The 20,170-nt window shown below is 39.8% G+C and overlaps 1 protein-coding gene across 1 annotated transcript in view; it reads left to right on the forward strand.

Moving 5' to 3' along the window:
* The window catches only part of LOC143769577 (ovostatin-like), a 68,295-nt gene that overhangs the window by 17,471 nt on the left and 30,654 nt on the right, over nt 1-20,170 (forward strand). Inside the window, exons 11-24 of the mRNA XM_077258260.1 lie at nt 444-559; nt 676-834; nt 2,437-2,694; nt 5,409-5,466; nt 5,541-5,683; nt 7,250-7,399; nt 8,243-8,410; nt 10,173-10,275; nt 13,680-13,715; nt 16,296-16,365; nt 17,015-17,246; nt 18,409-18,532; nt 18,641-18,765; nt 20,035-20,086. Coding sequence (XP_077114375.1) covers nt 444-559; nt 676-834; nt 2,437-2,694; nt 5,409-5,466; nt 5,541-5,683; nt 7,250-7,399; nt 8,243-8,410; nt 10,173-10,275; nt 13,680-13,715; nt 16,296-16,365; nt 17,015-17,246; nt 18,409-18,532; nt 18,641-18,765; nt 20,035-20,086 — 1,794 coding nt within the window. The remainder of the gene's footprint in view (nt 1-443; nt 560-675; nt 835-2,436; nt 2,695-5,408; nt 5,467-5,540; nt 5,684-7,249; nt 7,400-8,242; nt 8,411-10,172; nt 10,276-13,679; nt 13,716-16,295; nt 16,366-17,014; nt 17,247-18,408; nt 18,533-18,640; nt 18,766-20,034; nt 20,087-20,170) is intronic.

Genomic DNA, 20,170 nt, shown 5'->3' on the forward strand with positions numbered 1-20,170 from the left:
TCAGCAATCAGATAATTTTTCTCTATGCTTTTGATGGAGAGGAATGTGTATCTTTATGAATAACTAGGGATGGGCGAACGTGCTCAGATAACATCTTATCCGAGTATGCTTGGGTGTTATCCGAGGATCTTGGTTGTGCCCGTATATTATGTTCGAGTCCCCGCAGCTGCATGATTTGCGGTTCTTATACAGCCTGAACATATGTGAGGATTCCCTAACAAATAGGCAATATCTAGATGATCTCAGGCTGTCTAACAGCCGCAAATCATGCAGCAGCGGGGACTCGAACATAATATACGATCACACCCAAGATACTACTTGAGCATGCTCGAATAAGACCAAGCACGTTTGTTCATCACTAGGAATAATCTTTTATGAAAATGATCAAAATTAATCTCTCAAGTTGTAAAAACTACAAAATACTGTCAATATTCATTTTACAGATGTCCTAGATACCCAATCCTGTTATATTTATATCACCAACCGGCCGGTGAATCTGCAGTTGGATTATTCCTATTATAACCAATATTACAAGCATGGTCTAGATTATCTATTTGCCGTGAGTATAAATAATCTTATGGTGGTCCATTCCAGCTAGCGGTACTTCGCTTTTATTACTTCACCCTATTTTGAATGCATTTCTCCGCTCACTTTGGCCCCATTTCATTTTTATAGGCCACGTTAACAGACGAAAAAGGCAATCCAATGCCCCAGGAGAGTATTATCATAGAGGTCAATGGGCAAATCGTAAAGAAAGTAACAACAGATGACCAAGGAAGGGTAGAATGTGCGATCAATACGATGCCATACTATCAGCCAAACATCACCATCAGCGTATGTATTATATAGTTACATAGACTGAAAAAAGATCAAGGTCCATCAAGACCTTGGTATTCAAAATATCAGTCACTTTAACGGGAGGGTCGTTTTGGATTTGGTAAATAATTGTCTATCTGGGCAAAAAAATATGGCTTTGGTAAAGGGAAATTGTCAGAACAAAATCTTTTACAGCACTTTTCCTCTAAATTGGTCTCAATAATTGACCATTGATGAGACCAAATTGGAGGAAAAGTGCCGGAAGAGATTTTGTTCGGACCATTTCCCTTTACCAAAGCCATTTTTTGTCCAAGATAGTGGATGTAATATGTTGTGTCAGGGTAATAAGGTATATTAGAAAGACAGCAAATGCCTCATTTTACATCCTTATAGGAAATTTGGAGATGAGGAAACGGCTGCTGGTCTCTCACCCAATTTACAAATGAGTGAAAATGCAAAAGATGATCACTGAAATTTTAAAAGGAGAATTAAAAATGTTAAAAAGAATCTGTTTCCTGTGTAATCTTAGAGCAGCATGATGTAGGGACAAAGAGCCTAATTCCCAGGATGTGTTACTTACTCAGCAGCTTGCTGTAGTTTCAACATAATCAGTGTTTTAAGATTATCATGGCAGGACTAGGTGTCTCGTGCAAGGTAGTCCAGCTAATCTGTGTAACAGTACCCCTGCCACTGATTGGCTGACAATGTAGCAGTGCTATAAATGCTGAGCTGTGTATAACCCCACCCACGCCCTTGATTGGCAGCTTTCTGCATAGAAAACTGCCAATTAGGGGCGTGGGTGGGGTTATACACGCCTCAGCATTTAGAGCACTGAAACATCTACAATACAGAAGACTGGGATTCTATCAAAACTTTACCAAGCTTCCCACTAAGTGATACATCACTGTAATCAGGTTCTCTAGCTCTTCATCATGAGGCTCTCAAATCCCAATGCAAAAATATGCTGAGAGATTCCCTTTAATTCAAGTCAAAAATGTAAAAAAAATCAATTATGATTTTCTTACTTTGATCTTTCCTGTTCTGATTTTGCTTCATGCTTCAAGTAAAAGTGTGATAACTCTAGGTAAGGCAAGTGACTGCAGCAGGAGCCTCTCCCCACTTCTTGGTGTACAGAAGGAGAACAGGAGATCTAATAGATTCTCTTTATATAAGTTCTACTTCTTGAGCACAGGCCGCAGGAGGAGCTCTCGTTTTCTGAGAGGTGAAGAAGAACACCAATATCTGCCTTTTTATCTAAGCTCAGCTTGCCATTGATAAATAGGAACACCAGTAGCTGCCAAGATCTACCACTGCTCGGGTGGCTATAGATGAGCAGAAACAGCAGTAGCCGCCCTTGTATCTAAGTTCCACTCCTTTCGTAATCATGAACATTGAGGGAATCAGGAAAGTTTTATGTGTGTTCTCAAAAAGATTTCTAAAAAAAAAAAAAAAAATTGGATCCATAAAAATCTTACAATACTGATGTGTGAATGAGGCCTTAATTGCTGTAGTGTGGGGGAGGGTCAACATGTTTTACATCATTTCTACCCAATGTTATGTCATAATATGACATCAATTATTTTTCTGCATATTAGACATTTTTGTTTTCTCCTTTTCTAGGCCAGCTATCCAAATGAAGATCAATGTTTCGCCACAGATCAGGATTCCTCTTGGATGTATTATCCTGGATATCGACCTAACCCAGACTATCCTTCAGTAGAAATAACCGTTTATCGCTTTTTCTCCGAGTCAGATAGCTTCATACAAATGAAAAGGGTGCAAGGACGTCTCTCCTGCAATATGAATCATATCATAGAGGTGGAATACAAAGTCACGGCAGTGGGGAAACATGCAACATCGGTGACGTTCTATCACTTGGTGGGTGTGAAGGAAGGGAAGAAAATCTGTCTAGACACAGTGTTACTTAATGTCCCAACTTGACGCTCTTGAAGACGCCTCTAATGTTTTGAGCAATCTTTTAAAAGAGTTTTCTGTGACCTTTCAGAGGCTATAATCAGAGGTGACAAATAGTGGCACATTGGTGGATCCAGTATCAGCTGTTGGAACCCTACAGGAAAACATTGAATAGGTTAATTGTGAACCTTCTCATAAGAAAAAAAACCTGGTGTCAAGTGAATGGTTCCAAAATGTCCTCCTTGTTGGGTTGTTTTTGGCGCACTTTTGGAATCCATTGAGGTGCCAGCACTTAGGTTCACCAGAGCTCCGTAACTATTCGGGTCATTTGACTTTTGTGTCAAGTTTGATCTGGATTCTGATACAGATTTTGCATGTTTTTCCCAACGCCTCACTCATTAGTCTCTGTGGCCTAGTGCCTTTCTCCTCAGTCATACAGGCCAACTAAAAGGGATAACCCTTTGAACAAAAAAATAGCAGCAGCCATGTTGGTAGTTCATGGCCACCCGACCAAAGTCTTGCAAAGCTATATTTTTGGCACCTCTTCTGATTAATAGGCCCCCATCACATCATGTGAGCATCATGCGTCAATGATGACATTGGGTCAGGCTTACTAATCAGAAGAGGCACCAACGCTGACGCATGTAGAAGGAAATTCGCATGGCTCTTAGGCTACTTTCACACTAGCATCGGGCTCGGCCTGTTGCAGTGCGTCGGGCCGAGGTTACCGACGCTAGCGTTCTCTGCACCGCACAACGGGGGCAGCGGATGCATTTTTCCAGCGCATCCGCCGCCCCATTGTGAGGTGCGGGGAAGTGCGGGGAGGTGGGGGCGGAGTTCCGGCCGCGCATGCGCGGTCGGAAAAAGCGGACCGTCGGCAGCAAAAAACGTTACATGTAGCGTTTTTTGCAGCCGACGGTCTGCCACAACACGGCGCAACCGTCGCACGACGGTTGCGACGTGTGTCAATTCGTCGCAATGCGTCGTTAATGTTAGTCTATGGACAAAAAACGCATCCTGCAATCACTTTTGCAGGATGCGTTTTTTGACCAAAACGACGCATTGCGAAGGAGGACAAAAAACGCTAGTGTGAAAGTAGCCTTATGTAGCAGTCATGGAATGCCAACGTGGCCACTGGACCAAGGCCTACAAATCAATTTTGTAACTTTCATGATGATTTAATCTTTGGACAGTTCATCATAATCAGATGTGATTTGTTAAAATTTTGTATGCAATTCTAAAATTTGTGCAAAAAAAAGAGGGGGGTTTTGAGTTTTGGGATTGGAATGCATTTGAGCAAATATTTTGAAACTTTTTTTTTTTAAAGTTACAAATAATGAATCGACTGCAAACTTTCAGTTTACAAAAACCACACCAACAATAGCGAGCAGAGAAGAAAAACACAAACAAGTGGAAAATAAACTTCAAAACAGGCGCAACTTAGGATTTGGTGCAAAACAAAAAAAAAACAGTTTTCAAGCAGAAAAAATAGACAAAAAATAGGAGCTAATGCAGTAATAGATAGGAACCTTTGTAACTAGTAAATAAATAAATAATTAATTAAAATAAGCATACAATTATCATAAAAACCTGATTTAAACAATAGGTCATTATCTGATGACACATCTCCTTTAACCCCGTCACAACCTTTGACATATAGAAGTGTCATGTCCTTGCCTTTGATGCGGGGCTCCGCCGTTGACATCCCATCTTTCCCTGCACATAACAGCTGATCCTGCCCATCGGTGCCCGTCACAGAAGATCCCTTTGCCTGTCATTGTGAATATCCTATAAAAAATATATATATATAAAAAAAAATAATTAAAAAAATAAAAAATACACATATTTGATATTGCGGCATTCAGAAACGCCCAATCTATTGATATATAAAGTAGATTAATCCCATCAGTAAATGGCGAAGAAAAATTGAAAGTTCAGAATTACTTATTTTTGGGGCTCCCGCAACATTGCAATAAAATGCAATAAGAGGCCATCAAAACATTGTATCTTGCCCAAAATGGTATAAGTAAAAACATCAAATCAGGGTGCAATAAAAAGCCCTCACCCTGTCCCACATCTTGAAAAATTAGAATGTTATGGGTCTCGGAATATGACGACATAAATACTTTTTTTCTTACAAATTTTGGATTTTTTTCCTATCCTTAAATAAAAAAGAACCTATACATGTTTGGTATCTGCGAACTCGCACTGACCTGGAGGATCATAATGACAGGTCGGTTTTAGCATTTAGTGAACATGGTAAATAAAAAAACAAACAAAAAACCATTGTGTAACTTTTTTTGCAATTTCACCATGCTTGAAATGTTTTTTCTCGGTTTCCAGTACACTATATGGTAAAATTAATGGCGTTATTAAAAAAAAATGTGCAACTCGTCCCCCAAAAAGCAACTCCTCGTATGGATATATTGACTGAAAAATAATTAAAAAAAAAGTTAGGGCTCGGGGAAGAAGGTCATGAAGGGGTTAAACTATAAGTAGGTATCTGGATTGTCAGAGAACGTCCACTAGAACCAGGGGGAACATACAAGCTCCTCGCAGATCGGGGCTGTGGTCGGATTATGGTCAGACCCATTTTAGACAAATATTTCTCCTTCAATTGCAAATCTCCAAAGATGATTATTTTTTTCACGCTTAACATTTTTTTTTTTATTTTTTAGATCAAAGCAAGAGGACAGATGACATTACATAGTACAAAGAGCGTTGATCTGAGCGACGGTGAGAATCCGCCCTGCACATAAACGGTTACACAGCGTCCCCCACTCTGTAACACTCATCTTCTCTCCTTACAGATGGGAAAGGATCCTACCAGCTCGACCTGTTTGTAAACTCTGATTATGCAACCAGCGCTCAAGTCCTGATTCTGGCACCGATGCAGACGGAAATCATCTCAGACTCCGTGACTCTGGACATAGAAAGCTGCTTTAACAATCAGGTAGATACAATGATACAAAACATACAAAAATGTGCTTAGGAATTCTGGGGGGAATGGTGACGTCACATCGGTAACACCGTTTTTATTTTACCAGTGAATTAAAATGATCATCAATAATGCAATGCACACAATTTTTTTTTTATTTAAACCGTTATGGGTTAGATTAATGATTGCAGCTCTGGAGTATAAACGGAATGTAACTCAGGATCAGTAATGTTATGCATGTACACAGTGACTGCACCAGCAGAATAGTGAGTGCAGCTCTGGAGTATAATACAGGATGTAACTCAGGATCAGTAATGTAACGTATGTACACAGTGACTGCACCAGCAGAATAGTGAGTGCAGCTCTGGGGTATAATACAGGATGTAACTCAGGATCAGTAATGTAATGTATATACACAGTGACTGCACCAGCAGAATAGTGAGTGCAGCTCTGGAGTATAATACAGGATATAACTCAGGATCAGTACAGGATTAGTAATGTAACGTATGTACACAGTGACTGCACCAGCAGAATAGTGAGTGCAGCCCTGGAGTATAATACAGGATGTAACTCAGGATCAGTAATGTAATGTATGTACACAGTGACTGCACCAGCAGAATAGTGAGTGCAGCTCTGGGGTATAATACAGGATGTAACTCAGGACCAGTAATGTAATGTATGTACACAGTGACTGCACCAGCAGAATAGTGAGTGCAGCTCTGGGGTATAGTACAGGATGTAACTCAGGATCAGTAATGTAATGTATGTACACAGTGACTGCACCAGCAGAATAGTGAGTGCAGCTCTGGGGTATAATACAGGATATAACTCAGGATCAGTACAGGATCAGTAATGTAATGTATGTACACAGTGACTGCACCAGCAGAATAGTGAGTGCAGCCCTGGAGTATAATACAGGATGTAACTCAGGATCAGTAATGTAATGTATGTACACAGTGACTGCACCAGCAGAGTAGTGAGTGCAGCTCTGGGGTATAATACAGGATGTAACTCAGGATCAGTAATGTAATGTATGTACACAGTGACTGCACCAGCAGAATAGTGAGTGCAGCTCTGGGGTATAATACAGGATGTAACTCAGGATCAGTAATGTAATGTATGTACACAGTGACTGCACCAGCAGAATAGAGAGTGCAGCTCTGGGGTATAGTACAGGATGTAACTCAGGATCAGTAATGTAATGTATGTACATAGTGACTGCACCAGCAGAATAGTGAGTGCAGCTCTGGAGTATAATACAGGATGTAACTCAGGATCAGTAATGTAATGTATGTACACAGTGACTGCACCAGCAGAATAGAGAGTGCAGCTCTGGGGTATAGTACAGGATGTAACTCAGGATCAGTAATGTAATGTATGTACACAGTGACTGCACCAGCAGAATAATGAGTGCAGCTCTGGAGTATAATACAGGATGTAACTCAGGATCAGTAATGTATACATTGCCCTCTTTTTTGGCCAGCCAGTTGCAATATATCTGTGATGATGATCTCACTTTATATATATATGTAAATTAATTTGGGGTTAATATTTTTCTTTGCATATGATTTATGTTTTTAGGTTTCCTTGAATTTCACAAAATCGGTGGTAACACCTGGCTCAACAGTTGTGCGAGAAATATCAGCAGCTCCCGGTTCATTCTGCGGGCTAAAAGCTTCGGATGTCAGTCTCCGTTTACTTGGAACATATGAGACTCTCAGCCCGGATTATGTAAGAGTCCTAGTAGCATAAATGGGACCAGAACTTCCATTATATACAGCTTTGAATAAAGAAGATATTGTACAAACCATAGATGATGCAGTAAATAAACATGTTACTTCTTAAATTGTTATTCTCATAGTGAGTACCCTTTTATACCTCATAGTGAGTACCCTTTTATACCTCATAGTGAGTACCCTTTTATACAGTATTTCATATTTGGGTGTATGGATGTCATAAACGTGAAATCCTCACCAAAGATCCCTTTTGAAGGGATGACACACAAAAAGAACTATCCACAGGATAGGTGATAAATGCATAATCCATAGGGGTTGCACAACTAAGGCCTCCATGGATTTCAAAAGCAATGGTCCTGTGTGCCCCATTTGAAGCAACCAGAGCCCACAAAAGTCCCATCCTCAGGTCGCTGATAAATGTGTGATTTATGGGTGTTCCGTAACCAGGTCTTCTTCCAATTATGAAAAGGACGGTCCTGTTTCCCTCATTTTTAGTGACAGGCACACATTCACACTACTGCTCGTCTGTCTCTGTCCATCCCATAAAAAACAAATAGAATAATAGTTCACATGGATGCCCATAGCTTCATCTGTAGAGGAAAAAAGGAACCATGATCTCTGGATTGGCGGGAGGTCCAGCCCCAGATGAGGTGTGATTGCCAAAGGTTAGCGATGTCGGACATGCAGCGATCAGCTGACCACCCAGCCGGCTTCTATTTTAATAAGGAATTTTTTTAATGAGACAACCCCTTTAACTACTGATATTTTTGTATTGAATGTTCTTTTTTATCTTGCAGTTCACTATTTCTAATGCCTTATACTTGTTTCTGTCTTAAAGATATATAGCTCTGTGAGCTCCCATCAGTATGGCTACTACGTTGAAGGTTTTGACTTAACAGAACCAGCTCCACCTTGTGAGGATCCAAACACAGAAGTGTTTTGTCATGGAAGATATTATCGGCGTGTGAGCAGCCCGACAGATGGGGATAGCTACCAAAATTTCCTGGTGAGTGGAAAGTAACAGTAAATCGGTATCTTGTAGAATCGGGACACTACACGGTAGATGAGCTGATAGAGCAGAGAATCAATGACTCTCGTGGCAACGCTCTATAACCAAACGGCATGGACATCAATAACTATAATTTTCACAAATCATACAGATATGTATGAAGCTTTGAACAGTGAAAGTCTAGGTGCTGAGGTCACCACCGATCGATAACATGAAGAAGCCAAAGTGCTTCGGTGAGTATTACTCTTCTCCGATACTCAAGATAGGCTCAACACAAAGTATATGGAGTCCATCTTCAGTCTTGGTACAGAGCAGCACCCAACTAATGAATTTCCCCAAATTTTAGTACTTGCCAGGGATCAAGATTATGGCCTGGAAGAGATGTCAGTTGTGAATGCAGCCTGCTGCTTCATTTAAAGCCTATGACACTGGCACAGATAACCGGCTCTTCATCTTACCGATTTTAGTACTCGATAGGGATCAATATTTTTGGCCATTAGGACTTGAATATTACGGCCAGTCACTTTGCTGCCCCACCTTAACTCTGTCACACTGATGAAGTTAACTGAGTGTATCACTGGGCTTTTATCAGCACAAGACTGAAGATGGACTCCATGGACCTTCTGTTGAACCTACCAATAAGCTGAGCATTATTCTTTTCTGAGACTCAAGAGAGACTCAACTGAAAGTCTATAGAATCCATCTTCAGTCTTAGAGCAGCACAGTACTGAGCTGGTGTCTTCTTTTCCTCTATTTTAGTGCTTAATATAGTTCAAGATCATGGTCAGGAGAAGTTGAATGGAATGTCCGGTCGTGCTTGTGCCATGCTACTCCATTCAATGTCTTTGGCCCTGACAAAGAAAGCAAAGTGCAGCACTTGGCTACTCTTAGCACAAGACTGAAGATGGACTTCATAGACTTTTATGTTGAGACTATATCAAGTCTCAGAGAAGAACAGTGCTCCATTAGAACATTATTTTTCTCTGAGAATCAATATAGAGGGAACAGAGGAAGCAGAATGTCTACAGAGTCAATCTTCAGTGTTGGAGGAGAGCAGCAGTCAGCTGCTTTCTTCTTCTCCTCCATTTTATTACTCAGTAGGGATCAAAATCACAGGCTGGAGAAGTTGACTAAAGTGGCCAGTTGGCACATGTACTATGTTGCTCAATTCAAAATCTATGGCATTGGCAAATATAGCTTAGTGTGACAATGCTCTTCTTCTTGATTGAAAGTCTATATAGTCCATCTAGCCTAGACGTAGAGTAGCACTCAGCTGAGGTCTTCTTTTCCAGCATTTTAGAACTTGGTAGGAATAAAAATCGTGCCAAGAAGGAGTCTGCTGCTCCATTAAAAGTCTATGACACTGGCAAAGACATCCTAGTGCAGAGCTGCTCTTCTTCTAGACTCAAGATAGACCCAACGGAAAGTCTATGATGAAGTTTGACTTCAGACTTGGAGGAGAGCAGTACTTAGCTACTGTCATTTACTCTATTTTTATACTTGGCAAACGTTAACATCTTGCCAAGAGAAGTTGAAGACAGCAGCCAGTTCCACTTGTGCCCCACTGCTCCATTCAAAGTCAATGGTACTGGAGAAAATCGCCGCGCAAAGCTCTGGGCTATCATGACTACGTAGACAATACCACACATAACCTTTGTTTAAAAGACAGCAGCCATGTTTTCCTACAATCTCACTTTACAAAGTGAATAATTCAGCTAGCTAACCTTTAAAGACCCATTTCTTTATCTCTTTATTCCAGTTATCCAGCCTGATCATTGCCAGCAATCTCTTGGTTAGAAAACCACAAGTCTGTGGAATGGAGAATGCCTACAGCTATTATGGAGACGCAATATATAATTCAGGTAACTACTAAAAATTCTACATTACATGGAACCACCATGTCCTATTTCAGAGTATGTCTACCTTGAAACCTATTCCTTAGCCAGCACCCTTACATGAAGGGCGGACATGTATAGAAACAAGGCGACCAACACGCATCTCATAAAAGCAAGCGCTTGCCTCTTCTTTACCAGCATCTAAAACTGGAATAATATGGAGATACGCAACACATGTAAAATATTATCAAGCAATCAGAATGTGTTGGTACAGAGGACCCATGTCCTAGGGAATCTAAATGAAGATTAAATATAATTTTTTGCATCTAGACATCTTTATGTCTGTCTAGCCTTCTGCTTGTTCAGTGCCTTCTGCTTGTTCAGTGCCTTCTGCTTGTTCAGTGCCTTGTACTTGTTCAGTGTCTGCACAGTGTTTTCTATGATGCATTGTGGTAGGCATTATCTTTACCCCAAACACTGCCCAGTTAGAAAACTAAATTAACCCCATCCCAAAATACAGCATACATGTCAGGCGTTTGTTTATGCAGTGAGCTCAGAAGTTTGTAACAGCAGCGATGTGAACTAACGCTGATCGCTGCCATTACCACTTAAACTTGCTTCTGTGAATGTCTGACAGCGTCACTTAAGGCGTGCAATCCTGGGAACGTGCGATTTCAGATACCCATCTGTTGCATTTCCATGTTGCTATGCCTGGCATAGGGGCATGCTGAAGGCCACCTTGGCTGCCATCTTGGTACAGGTATGCCAAAGACTGGATTTTTTAACAGACTGTAATTTTAGCTCTATATGTCAGATAATCACGGGTTCATGTCCCCTATGTGGACTTTAAAAAAATGAAGTTTAATAATAATTGAATTACCCATCCTTTCCCCCTTTAAGGAACAAAAAATACACATTTTCAGTATACCCAAAAGTGTATAAGTCTAAACTATCAAAAACACTATAAAGCATAAAAAAATGAAACACTGGAATTTCCATTCTTTAGTTAACGTACCACCAACAAAAAACACAATAAAAAGATATTGAAATATTGTAGGTAGCAAAAAAAGAACACCCTCTTACAGGTCCATCTATGGAAAAATAAAAAAGTTACAGGTCTTAGAAAATGGCATAAAAAAAACATTTTTTTTTTTCAGAAATTGCTGCAATTTTTTAAAGCTTTTTTTTATTATTTATGTCAAACTTGGTATCAACGCAATCATACCGACCTGGGGAATGATATTGTCGTATTATTTTTACCAGGAAATGAATGAACGATTGGATTTTTTTCCCCAATTACCAGTATATGGTCAAGTGAATGGTGTCTTTAAAAAAGTGCAACCTGTCCAACAAAAAATCAAAAAACTTATGACTCTTGCAAGAAGGAGGGGGAAAAAGCACAAAATCCAGAACTTGGCTTGGCATGAAGAATTCTATTCTGATTTCTTAGAGATCCAATGCAAAGACATGGAATTATATAAAAATCATATTTTTGAGCGCTGCCAACACTATGGCGGAGTGTGCAGTATTTTAATCCTGCTTCCTCTATGGGTGGCTACATTAAACCAAAATTCTACCCTTTAACCCCTACACGTCGGGTCCAATTTCCATTTTTGATTTTTTTTGTTTTTTCCTCCCCTTCTTCCCAGAGCCATAACTCTTTTTTTTCTGTCCACAAAGACATATGAGGGCTTGTACCTTTCCATGACACCATTCACTTTACAACACAATGTACTGGAAAATGGGAAACAAAATTCCAAGTAGGGAGAAATCATGAAAAAGAAAACACAAATCTGACATTGTTTTTTTTTAGGAATTGTTCTTATAGTATATATTTAGTGGTAAAAATAACTTTGTAATATGATTCTCCTCGTCAGTACAATTTCAGCGATACCAAACATAGCCGGTATTTTTATTATTTTAGTGATATAAAATTTTTTTTATAAGTTTGTATAAAAAGTTTTTTGAGTTCTGTCGCCATTTTCCAGAAGCCGTAACGTTTTCACTTTTCAGCCGATGGAGCTGCGTGATGGAATATTTTTTGCAGTGCTAGGCGACATTTTTATTGATACCATTTTGGTATAGATTTGATCTTTTGATCGCTTGTTACAGCATTTTTTGTGGAATTGCAACAATCAATAAACTTAATTTTTGTGTTCTTGAATTTTTTTTTCTTTACGCTGTTTACCGATGGGGTTAGTTATTTTTATATTTGATATATCTGAGTTTTCTGAATGCGGCAATACCACATGTGTATTTTTTTTATTTTTATTGAGGGGAATGGGAGTGATTTGAACTTTTATGTTTTCTTACATTTTTTTTCATATTCTTCAAAAGTTTTTTTTATACTTTTTACTGTATTGAATAGTCCCCTTAGGGGACTTGAAGCTGCAATTGTTTGGTCACTTGTGCTTTACTCAGAGATGCCGCAGCATCGCTATGTATAGAAGAAATTGCAGTCTCCTTTGAAGATCGATCACAGGCAGGGTTTTGAAGGAGCTCCATAATGACAAGCACAGAGGTTTTCAAAAGACCCCCTGATTTCATTGCAACCTATAGGCGACCCGTGATCTCATCATAAAAGCGCCGATGGGTGGAGAGAATGAAGGTGCCTACAGGTGTTAACTACCACTGTTTTAGTTTGACAGCAGCATTTAACAGGTTAACAATCGTGCTCAGAGTGCCGCTACACCCGCGATTGTTAGAGGCAGGTTCTGGCTATAATATGCAGCCTGGTGCAACCTTTTATTGTTTTCTAAGTTATATGGTTTTTTGGGGGGGGTTGTCACCTGTTCACACTAGTTTGGATGTGCTGGTCTTTTCCTCTTTTTGCAATACGCAGCTATCACCTTGTGAGCCCACTCAATGCACCCCCTTCTGACTTGCGCCGTACATATACGACGGATGTCATGAAGCGGTTAAAGAAAACTTCTCACCAGGTCAAAAGTGTCCATTCTTTGTTCTAATAGTATTCCTGCAGCATCTCTGAGTTTGCCATTTTTTATTGTGTTTCAATACGACATACGGTTGAAGAGCTACGGACATTTATAATGTGACCTGGTCTTCACAAAGGGGCGTGGTTCATAGGGTAAAGACACGCCCACAGACAAACCCGTGAGCACTGCCCTCTTGGAGAAGGCCATAATAATGAGCACCAAACAGCAAGGCTCATATCTCTGGAACTATATGGCAGATTTTAAAAATGAAAAAAGCAGAATAATCAGTAAAGCAGCGGGAAAAATAGGAGCAGCAAAAACTTGCCAATTTTGACCAAGTGAAACACCCCCTTTAAAATTATTGAAGTTTTTTTGAGGCGCTATTCACAAATATGTATATATACTCTGACTTTAAAGACATGGGCAAAGATAAATGTGAATGAATTATGATGAATGGCTCATAATTTTGTTTTATTTTTTTATTTCTGTCTTCAGCTTCACCTAAATTTGCTGCATTTGACGCACAATCAGGTAGGGATCAGTAATTTACTGCACCCAACATTGTAGGAACTGAGACATAATCAAACTAAACGGTTAATTTATTGAGCGGATATAAACAATGTTCAGGCTTCTCATGTATTTGTGAGTGGTTCAGAATTTGTGCCTGACCACACAAGGAATGGCACTGTGATAGACACAGACATGGTAGGGTTAATGTGAAACTGGTTCACTCAGAATGTGGATAGGATAGCGTGATGGTCACGGTCTCTCAGATCGGGATGCAAGTTTAAAGTCACATTTTGTGTCTTCCTACAATAAAAATTATATCTGTTTGTTTTATAAATGTCTGATGTGTCAGTCATGAGAAATAAAGAGCAGAAGCCATATGCAAATTATTATTATTATTATTTATTATTATAGCGCCATTTATTCCATGGCGCTTTACATGTGAGGAGGGGTATACATAATAAAAACAAGTACAATAATCTTAAACAATACAAGTCACAGCTGGTACAGGAGGAGTGAGGACCCTGCCCGCGAGGGCTCACAATCTACAAGGGATGAGTGAGGATACAGTAGGTGAGGATAGAGCTGGTCATGCAGCGGTTTGGTTGATCGGTGGTTACTGCAGGTTGTAGGCTTGTCGGAAGAGGTGGTTCTTCAGGTTCTTTTTGAAGGTTTCGATGGTAGGCGAGAGTCTGATGTGTTGTGGTAGAGAGTTCCAGAGTAGGGGTGATGCGCGAGAGAAATCTTGTATGCGATTGTGGGAAGAGGGGATAAGAGGGGAGTAGAGAAGGAGATCTTGTGAGGATCGGAGGTTGTGTGCAGGTAAGTACCGGGAGACGAGGTCACAGATGTATGGAGGAGACAGGTTGTGGATGGCTTTGTACGTCATGGTTAGGGTTTTGTACTGGAGTCTCTGGGCAATGGGGAGCCAGTGAAGGGATTGACAGAGGGGAGAGGCCGGGGAATAGCGGGGGGACAGGTGGATTAGTCGGGCAGCAGAGTTTAGAATAGATTGGAGGGGTGCGAGAGTGTTAGAGGGGAGGCCACAGAGCAGGAGGTTACAGTAGTCGAGGCGAGAGATGATGAGGGCATGGACTAGGGTTTTTGCAGATTCTTGGTTTAGGAATGTACGGTTCCGTGAAATATTTTTGAGTTGAAGGCGGCAGGAAGTGGAAAGGGCTTGCATATGTGGTTCGAAGGAGAGGTCAGTGTCAAGGATAACCCCGAGGCAGCGAGCTTGTGGGACTGGGGAGAGTGGGCAGCCGTTTACTGTAATGGATAGGTTCGTTGGGGGGGGGTCGCGTGAGATGGGGGAAAGACGATGAATTCTGTTTTGTAAATGTTAAGTTTTAGAAATCTAGCAGGGAAGAAGGATGAAATAGTGGACAGACATTGAGGGATTCTGGTTAGTAGGGAGGTGATATCTGGTCCAGAGATGTAGATCTGTGTGTCATCAGCATAAAGGTGATACTGAAAGCCGTGAGATTCTATGAGCTGTCCCAGGCCAAAGGTGTAAATGGAGAAGAGCAGGGGCCCAAGGACTGAACCTTGTGGGACTCCGACAGATAGGGGGTGAGGTGAGGAGGTGGTGTGTGAGTGGGAGACGCTGAATGTCTGGTCTGTTAGGTATGATGAGATCCAGGATAGGGCCAAGTCTGTGATGCCAAGGGATGAGAGGGTCTGCAGTAATAGGGAATGGTCCACTGTGTCATATTAGTAGAGAAGTGCAATGGGGACGTGTCAGTGCACATGAAAAATGTACATGTTCATTAACATGCCACCAGAAATCAGGAGTCAATGGTGTTTTGCATTTTTTAGTCTAAAAACTGTAACAGGGCTATGTACTTTACAGACAGAATCCCTAGATTGTTTCTCGGCATAGTCAATAATTGCAGCAGTGAACAACCTGCTGTCCAATCAGTATGGGTAAATAAACATGGGCCAGAAAAGTCCTTTTTGGAATTTTTAAAATGTTGAAGATGAAAATATATATATATTTTTCGCCTAAAATACAAAGGAAATGTGTCGTCTTTAACTTGAGGCCTTTTAGAGATCAATTCATCTTCAACTTGCTTCATTGTTCACAATAACAGTAATTTTGACCAGGGGTGCCCAAACTTTTACATGCCGCTGTATGGCATCTTTGCTCCGCAGGCCTGAACTGTGCAATCTCAGATACTGGAAGCAGAGTGCAGTTGTGTCTCTGAAGAGTTGGAGGAGCACCGGGACATGGAAGCTGGCCGAGATAAGGAGTTATAAGTGCATTCCAGTGATCCAGCCATCTTCAGTGTAGTGCTTACAAGCTTTATGGAAAGAGCTTGTAAGCACTGTTCGAGTTGAGGACCAGAGCAGAATTCAGCAGCAAACTGTGTCTCACCTTAGACCTGGCACGCTCATACATGTGACTGGCCATTGTGCAATACTTTATTTAAATATTGACTGACAAATTCGCCATAGGTTATCATTGGGGATGTCATCAGTAGGACACCTTGTACTTATTATCAGACTGGACAATACAGAAGCATCTAAAATCAGTGATAGGACAATGATGTTGCCCTTGTCTCTGATAAGGTAATTTTAATCTACAATGTCTTCTCTTTCTAGGTGGCAACAGCTTTAATTCTGTTCGCAGCTATTTTGCAGGCACATTTGGATGGGATAACGTTCTCATAGGGTAAGTACGTGTTATAAAACTTGTACTAATAGTAGTAAAACCCTTTTGAAATGACCAATTAAAAATGGTCTTCGAGATTGGAAATCCCATCAGGATAAATCAGTGGTCTTCTATCACTGTCCTCAGCTAACTCTTGCAGCCCTATCGACCATGAATGGAGCAGCAGCAACTACTCCACCATCTAATGGGACATTCCAGATCCAAATTCTCAGGATCGTGGGGGAAATCCTCAACAATTAGAAAGTTAACACCTATCCTGAGGATCTCAGCCACTGACAAAACTGAGCTAGGTCTGCTCTGATGTAGCTGCTCTCGTGGAGGATGCCCATCCATGGCATTGCCAGCTCCTGCCTTCCCATACAGCTCACAGAGCGCTACATACAATAGAAAAGAGACGGAAGAGTTTATGAACGACTATCCTTTCCTCAGGTGCCCCATTTCTCTCTGACCTGATCTGCTTCTGCTCGATTACATGGTAATCCCTGAATGGACATTTACACCAGACCACAATTTGCACCTCTAAGAATGGAGACTACAAAAAAGCCCAGTGTTGTCTCATGTATTGCACCTCTGCCATATCTTCTTGATCATGGAAGAACAGACTTTACGGGATTAACACTGTATTACTGAATATTTCCATAATCCTTAGGTCAGACGGTAGAGGAACATCAACATCCATCATCCCGGACACGATCACCGAGTGGGAGAGCAGCGCGTTTTGCATTTCAGAATCGGCAGGTGTTGGTTTGACCGATGAGCCTGCAAAAGTCATGACATTTCTACCTTTCTTTGCGGAAGTGACAGTAGCCCAGTACTGCACCAGAGGAGAAAGAAGCATCATAGTTGTATCTGCCTCAAACTACCTAGGAAAGTGCGTCAAGGTAACTCAATCTTCATATTATCTCATACGAATCCACTTCCAAATATGTAGAATTTTGGACTCTTCAAGAACAGGATCAGGAGATTGTTTCCAAATGTACAGCCTTAGGGTTCAGCAAAACCATATGTACCTAGCCGTCATACCTCTGCACATGGAGTCCCAAGGCTTTCATACTATGGAGCCTTTTATGTGCCACCACACAACACTTTCATAAAGCCAGGTATATTTTTCACTGAAACGCTACGGTGTTTCAGAGAAAAGTATAGTTTGAAGATTTTCCGATCACCAGCTCCCATTGTCAACTCTTCACCATCGCTATCATGTAGGCTGGCCACCATAGGAGACTGAGACTTTCACTGTATACTGCAAACAATCACAGGTTCAAATCCCTTAAGGGAACTTTAAAATAATGTAAAAAATGTACCAAAAAAGTTTTTTAAAAAATGTAATAAAAAGATATAAAAGTTCAAACACCTTCCTTTCCTCGGAAAAAAAAATAATACAAAAAAATATATGTTTGGTATTACTGTGTTTATAAATGTCCAATCTGTTAACTCACCCAATTTGTAAACATCATAAGAAGAAAAAAAAATAAAAAAAACAGAATTGCGGGGTATTTTGATCACCAAACCTCCTTAAAAAATGGCATTATAAGGAATCAAAACAAAGTATACACACAAAATTAGTATCAATACAGTCAGCAGCTCACCGTGCAAAAGTAGAAAGAAATAGGCAATACAAAGCAAAAAGAAAAACAATTTTTTTGCAATGTTCTGGTTTTTTTCATCACCTAAATAGGATAAAAAATTGATGCATTTGGGGGTTTGGTATTGCTGTCATCAGGTTGATGTTCAAAATCAGGTTTCCAGGTCATTTTTACCATACAATCAATGTCGTAAACATAAAACAATGAAGGAATTGCGTTTTTTCACCATCTCATCCCGCTTGGATTTTTTTTTACCGTTGTTCAGTACATAATATATTAAAATGAATGGTGCCATTTAAAGCTATAAGTCGTGCTGGAAAGAAAAAAAAAACAATCTCTTATACGGTAATGTTGGCGGAAAAGTGAAAAAGTTATGGCTCTTGGAAGAAGTTTTGGAAAAAACAAAACCGCCCTTGGTCCTTACAGGATTAATATCAATCCTTTTGCTTTTGCTCAGGTGAAATTAGAAATCGAAGCTTCTGAAGATTATGAGGCGACTCCTTATAGTGATGATGATGAGGTCTGCATATGCGATAAAGAAAGAGCCTCCAAGCAGTGGGTTCTGGATTTTACTAATATAGGTTAGATCGTGTGTCTTTTTTCTACTATTATTATTTTTTGGGACATTGGGATTATTGATGGCGCCGATATTTCTAATTCATTGGTATCTTTTCAATTGTCATCCAAAGGTGATATCAGGGTCACGGCATCGGCATCAACAATGCAAACAGTGGATACTGATTCATGTCATGATCTGAACGACAATAATGGAGGAACTCATAAAGACACAGTCATAAAAGTCATAAAAGTAGAGGTAAAGGTTCCGCTACTGCTACAGTTCTGTTTTCTGTTTGTAGTAACTTTTGTTTCTGTTTTATATAAATGTGTTCAAAGTGAATACAATAAATTCTGTACTGTTTCTTGCCGTACTACAGCCTGAAATTCAGTATTCTGTTTCTTCAGACTGATAATGTTAAAAAAAAATATTCCTTGTCCCCCCAAAAAAATTTATTTCTTATATAAAAGAGTAAGCAGAAGGCAAATAAGAGGGAGAGGAGGGCAATGCAGCTGCAGATTCTATAATACAGCATTAGTTTGACTACTGAAGGCACCAGTTGCCACCACAGGCTTGGTCTCGTGGAATTTGTACATTTTACTATATTATATAATAAAAACCTTCAGGTTCAGGTCCCCTATTGGGACAGAAAAAAAAGTGAAAATAATCAAAAAAAATAAAAAATATATAAAAATGTTTGAATCATCCCCCTTTCCAAATATATATATATATATATATATATATATATATATATATATATATATATATATAAAAATTTGGTATTGACACGTCTGCAAAAGTCTGATCTATTAAAATAATAATAATAATAACAATAAAAAACTATGTTAAGAAAAATAAGAAATAAAACAGATTCAAAGCAGAAGAATTGCTGCTATTTTGGCCACCTTGCATCACATGAAAAATGTAACGAAAAGAGATCAAAACGTCATAAATAACCCAAAGTGATGCCAGTAAAAATAGTGGTTTTCCCTGCAAAAAATAAATAAACAAGGCCTAGCACTGCCCCCTACACCAAAACAAAAAAAAAGGGATCTAAGAAGAAAATGGTGATACAAAAACTTAAATTTTTCACATTGTTTTGAACTTTTTAAATACTTAAAGTTTTAGAAGGTTACATACTCTACTGGCCATGCTTTTATTAATGGGTCTAGGAAAGCTAAAAAAAAAAATGGAAAAGATTGATTTTCACCTCCTGGATCAAAATGGCACTTCTGTACTCATCACTGCTTCTCCTGCTCGGACAAAATGTGAACGCTGCATCCGATCAGCACCCAATGATCAGCCGCAGCACTCATTTTATGCTCCCGCCAGCTGTTGATCCCTGCAGACCAGTGGAGGACACAGCGATGAGTATGAAGATTCCGGGAGGGTAGTATCACTTTTTGAGATCCATTAATTAATACGAGTTTTGTCAGAAGTGGATAAACTAACACTAAGTGTAAAAACATTTTTGGAAAGTTAAGAATTCATTTTATTCAGAGTCTTCTTCTTTTTTTCCCCCCTAAGGCTGAAGGAGTAAAAAACGAAGTTGCATTCAGTTACCTGCACCATGTGGATGGTAGGACGTGATCACATTTTGAGTTTTATGATATTTGCAAAGAGTTTTAGAGGCACAATGTTAAATTTGTCACATTTTTGTTTA

The sequence above is a fragment of the Ranitomeya variabilis genome, chromosome 4 (genome assembly GCF_051348905.1).
Source record: "Ranitomeya variabilis isolate aRanVar5 chromosome 4, aRanVar5.hap1, whole genome shotgun sequence".
NCBI classification, from domain to species: Eukaryota; Metazoa; Chordata; class Amphibia; order Anura; family Dendrobatidae; genus Ranitomeya; species Ranitomeya variabilis.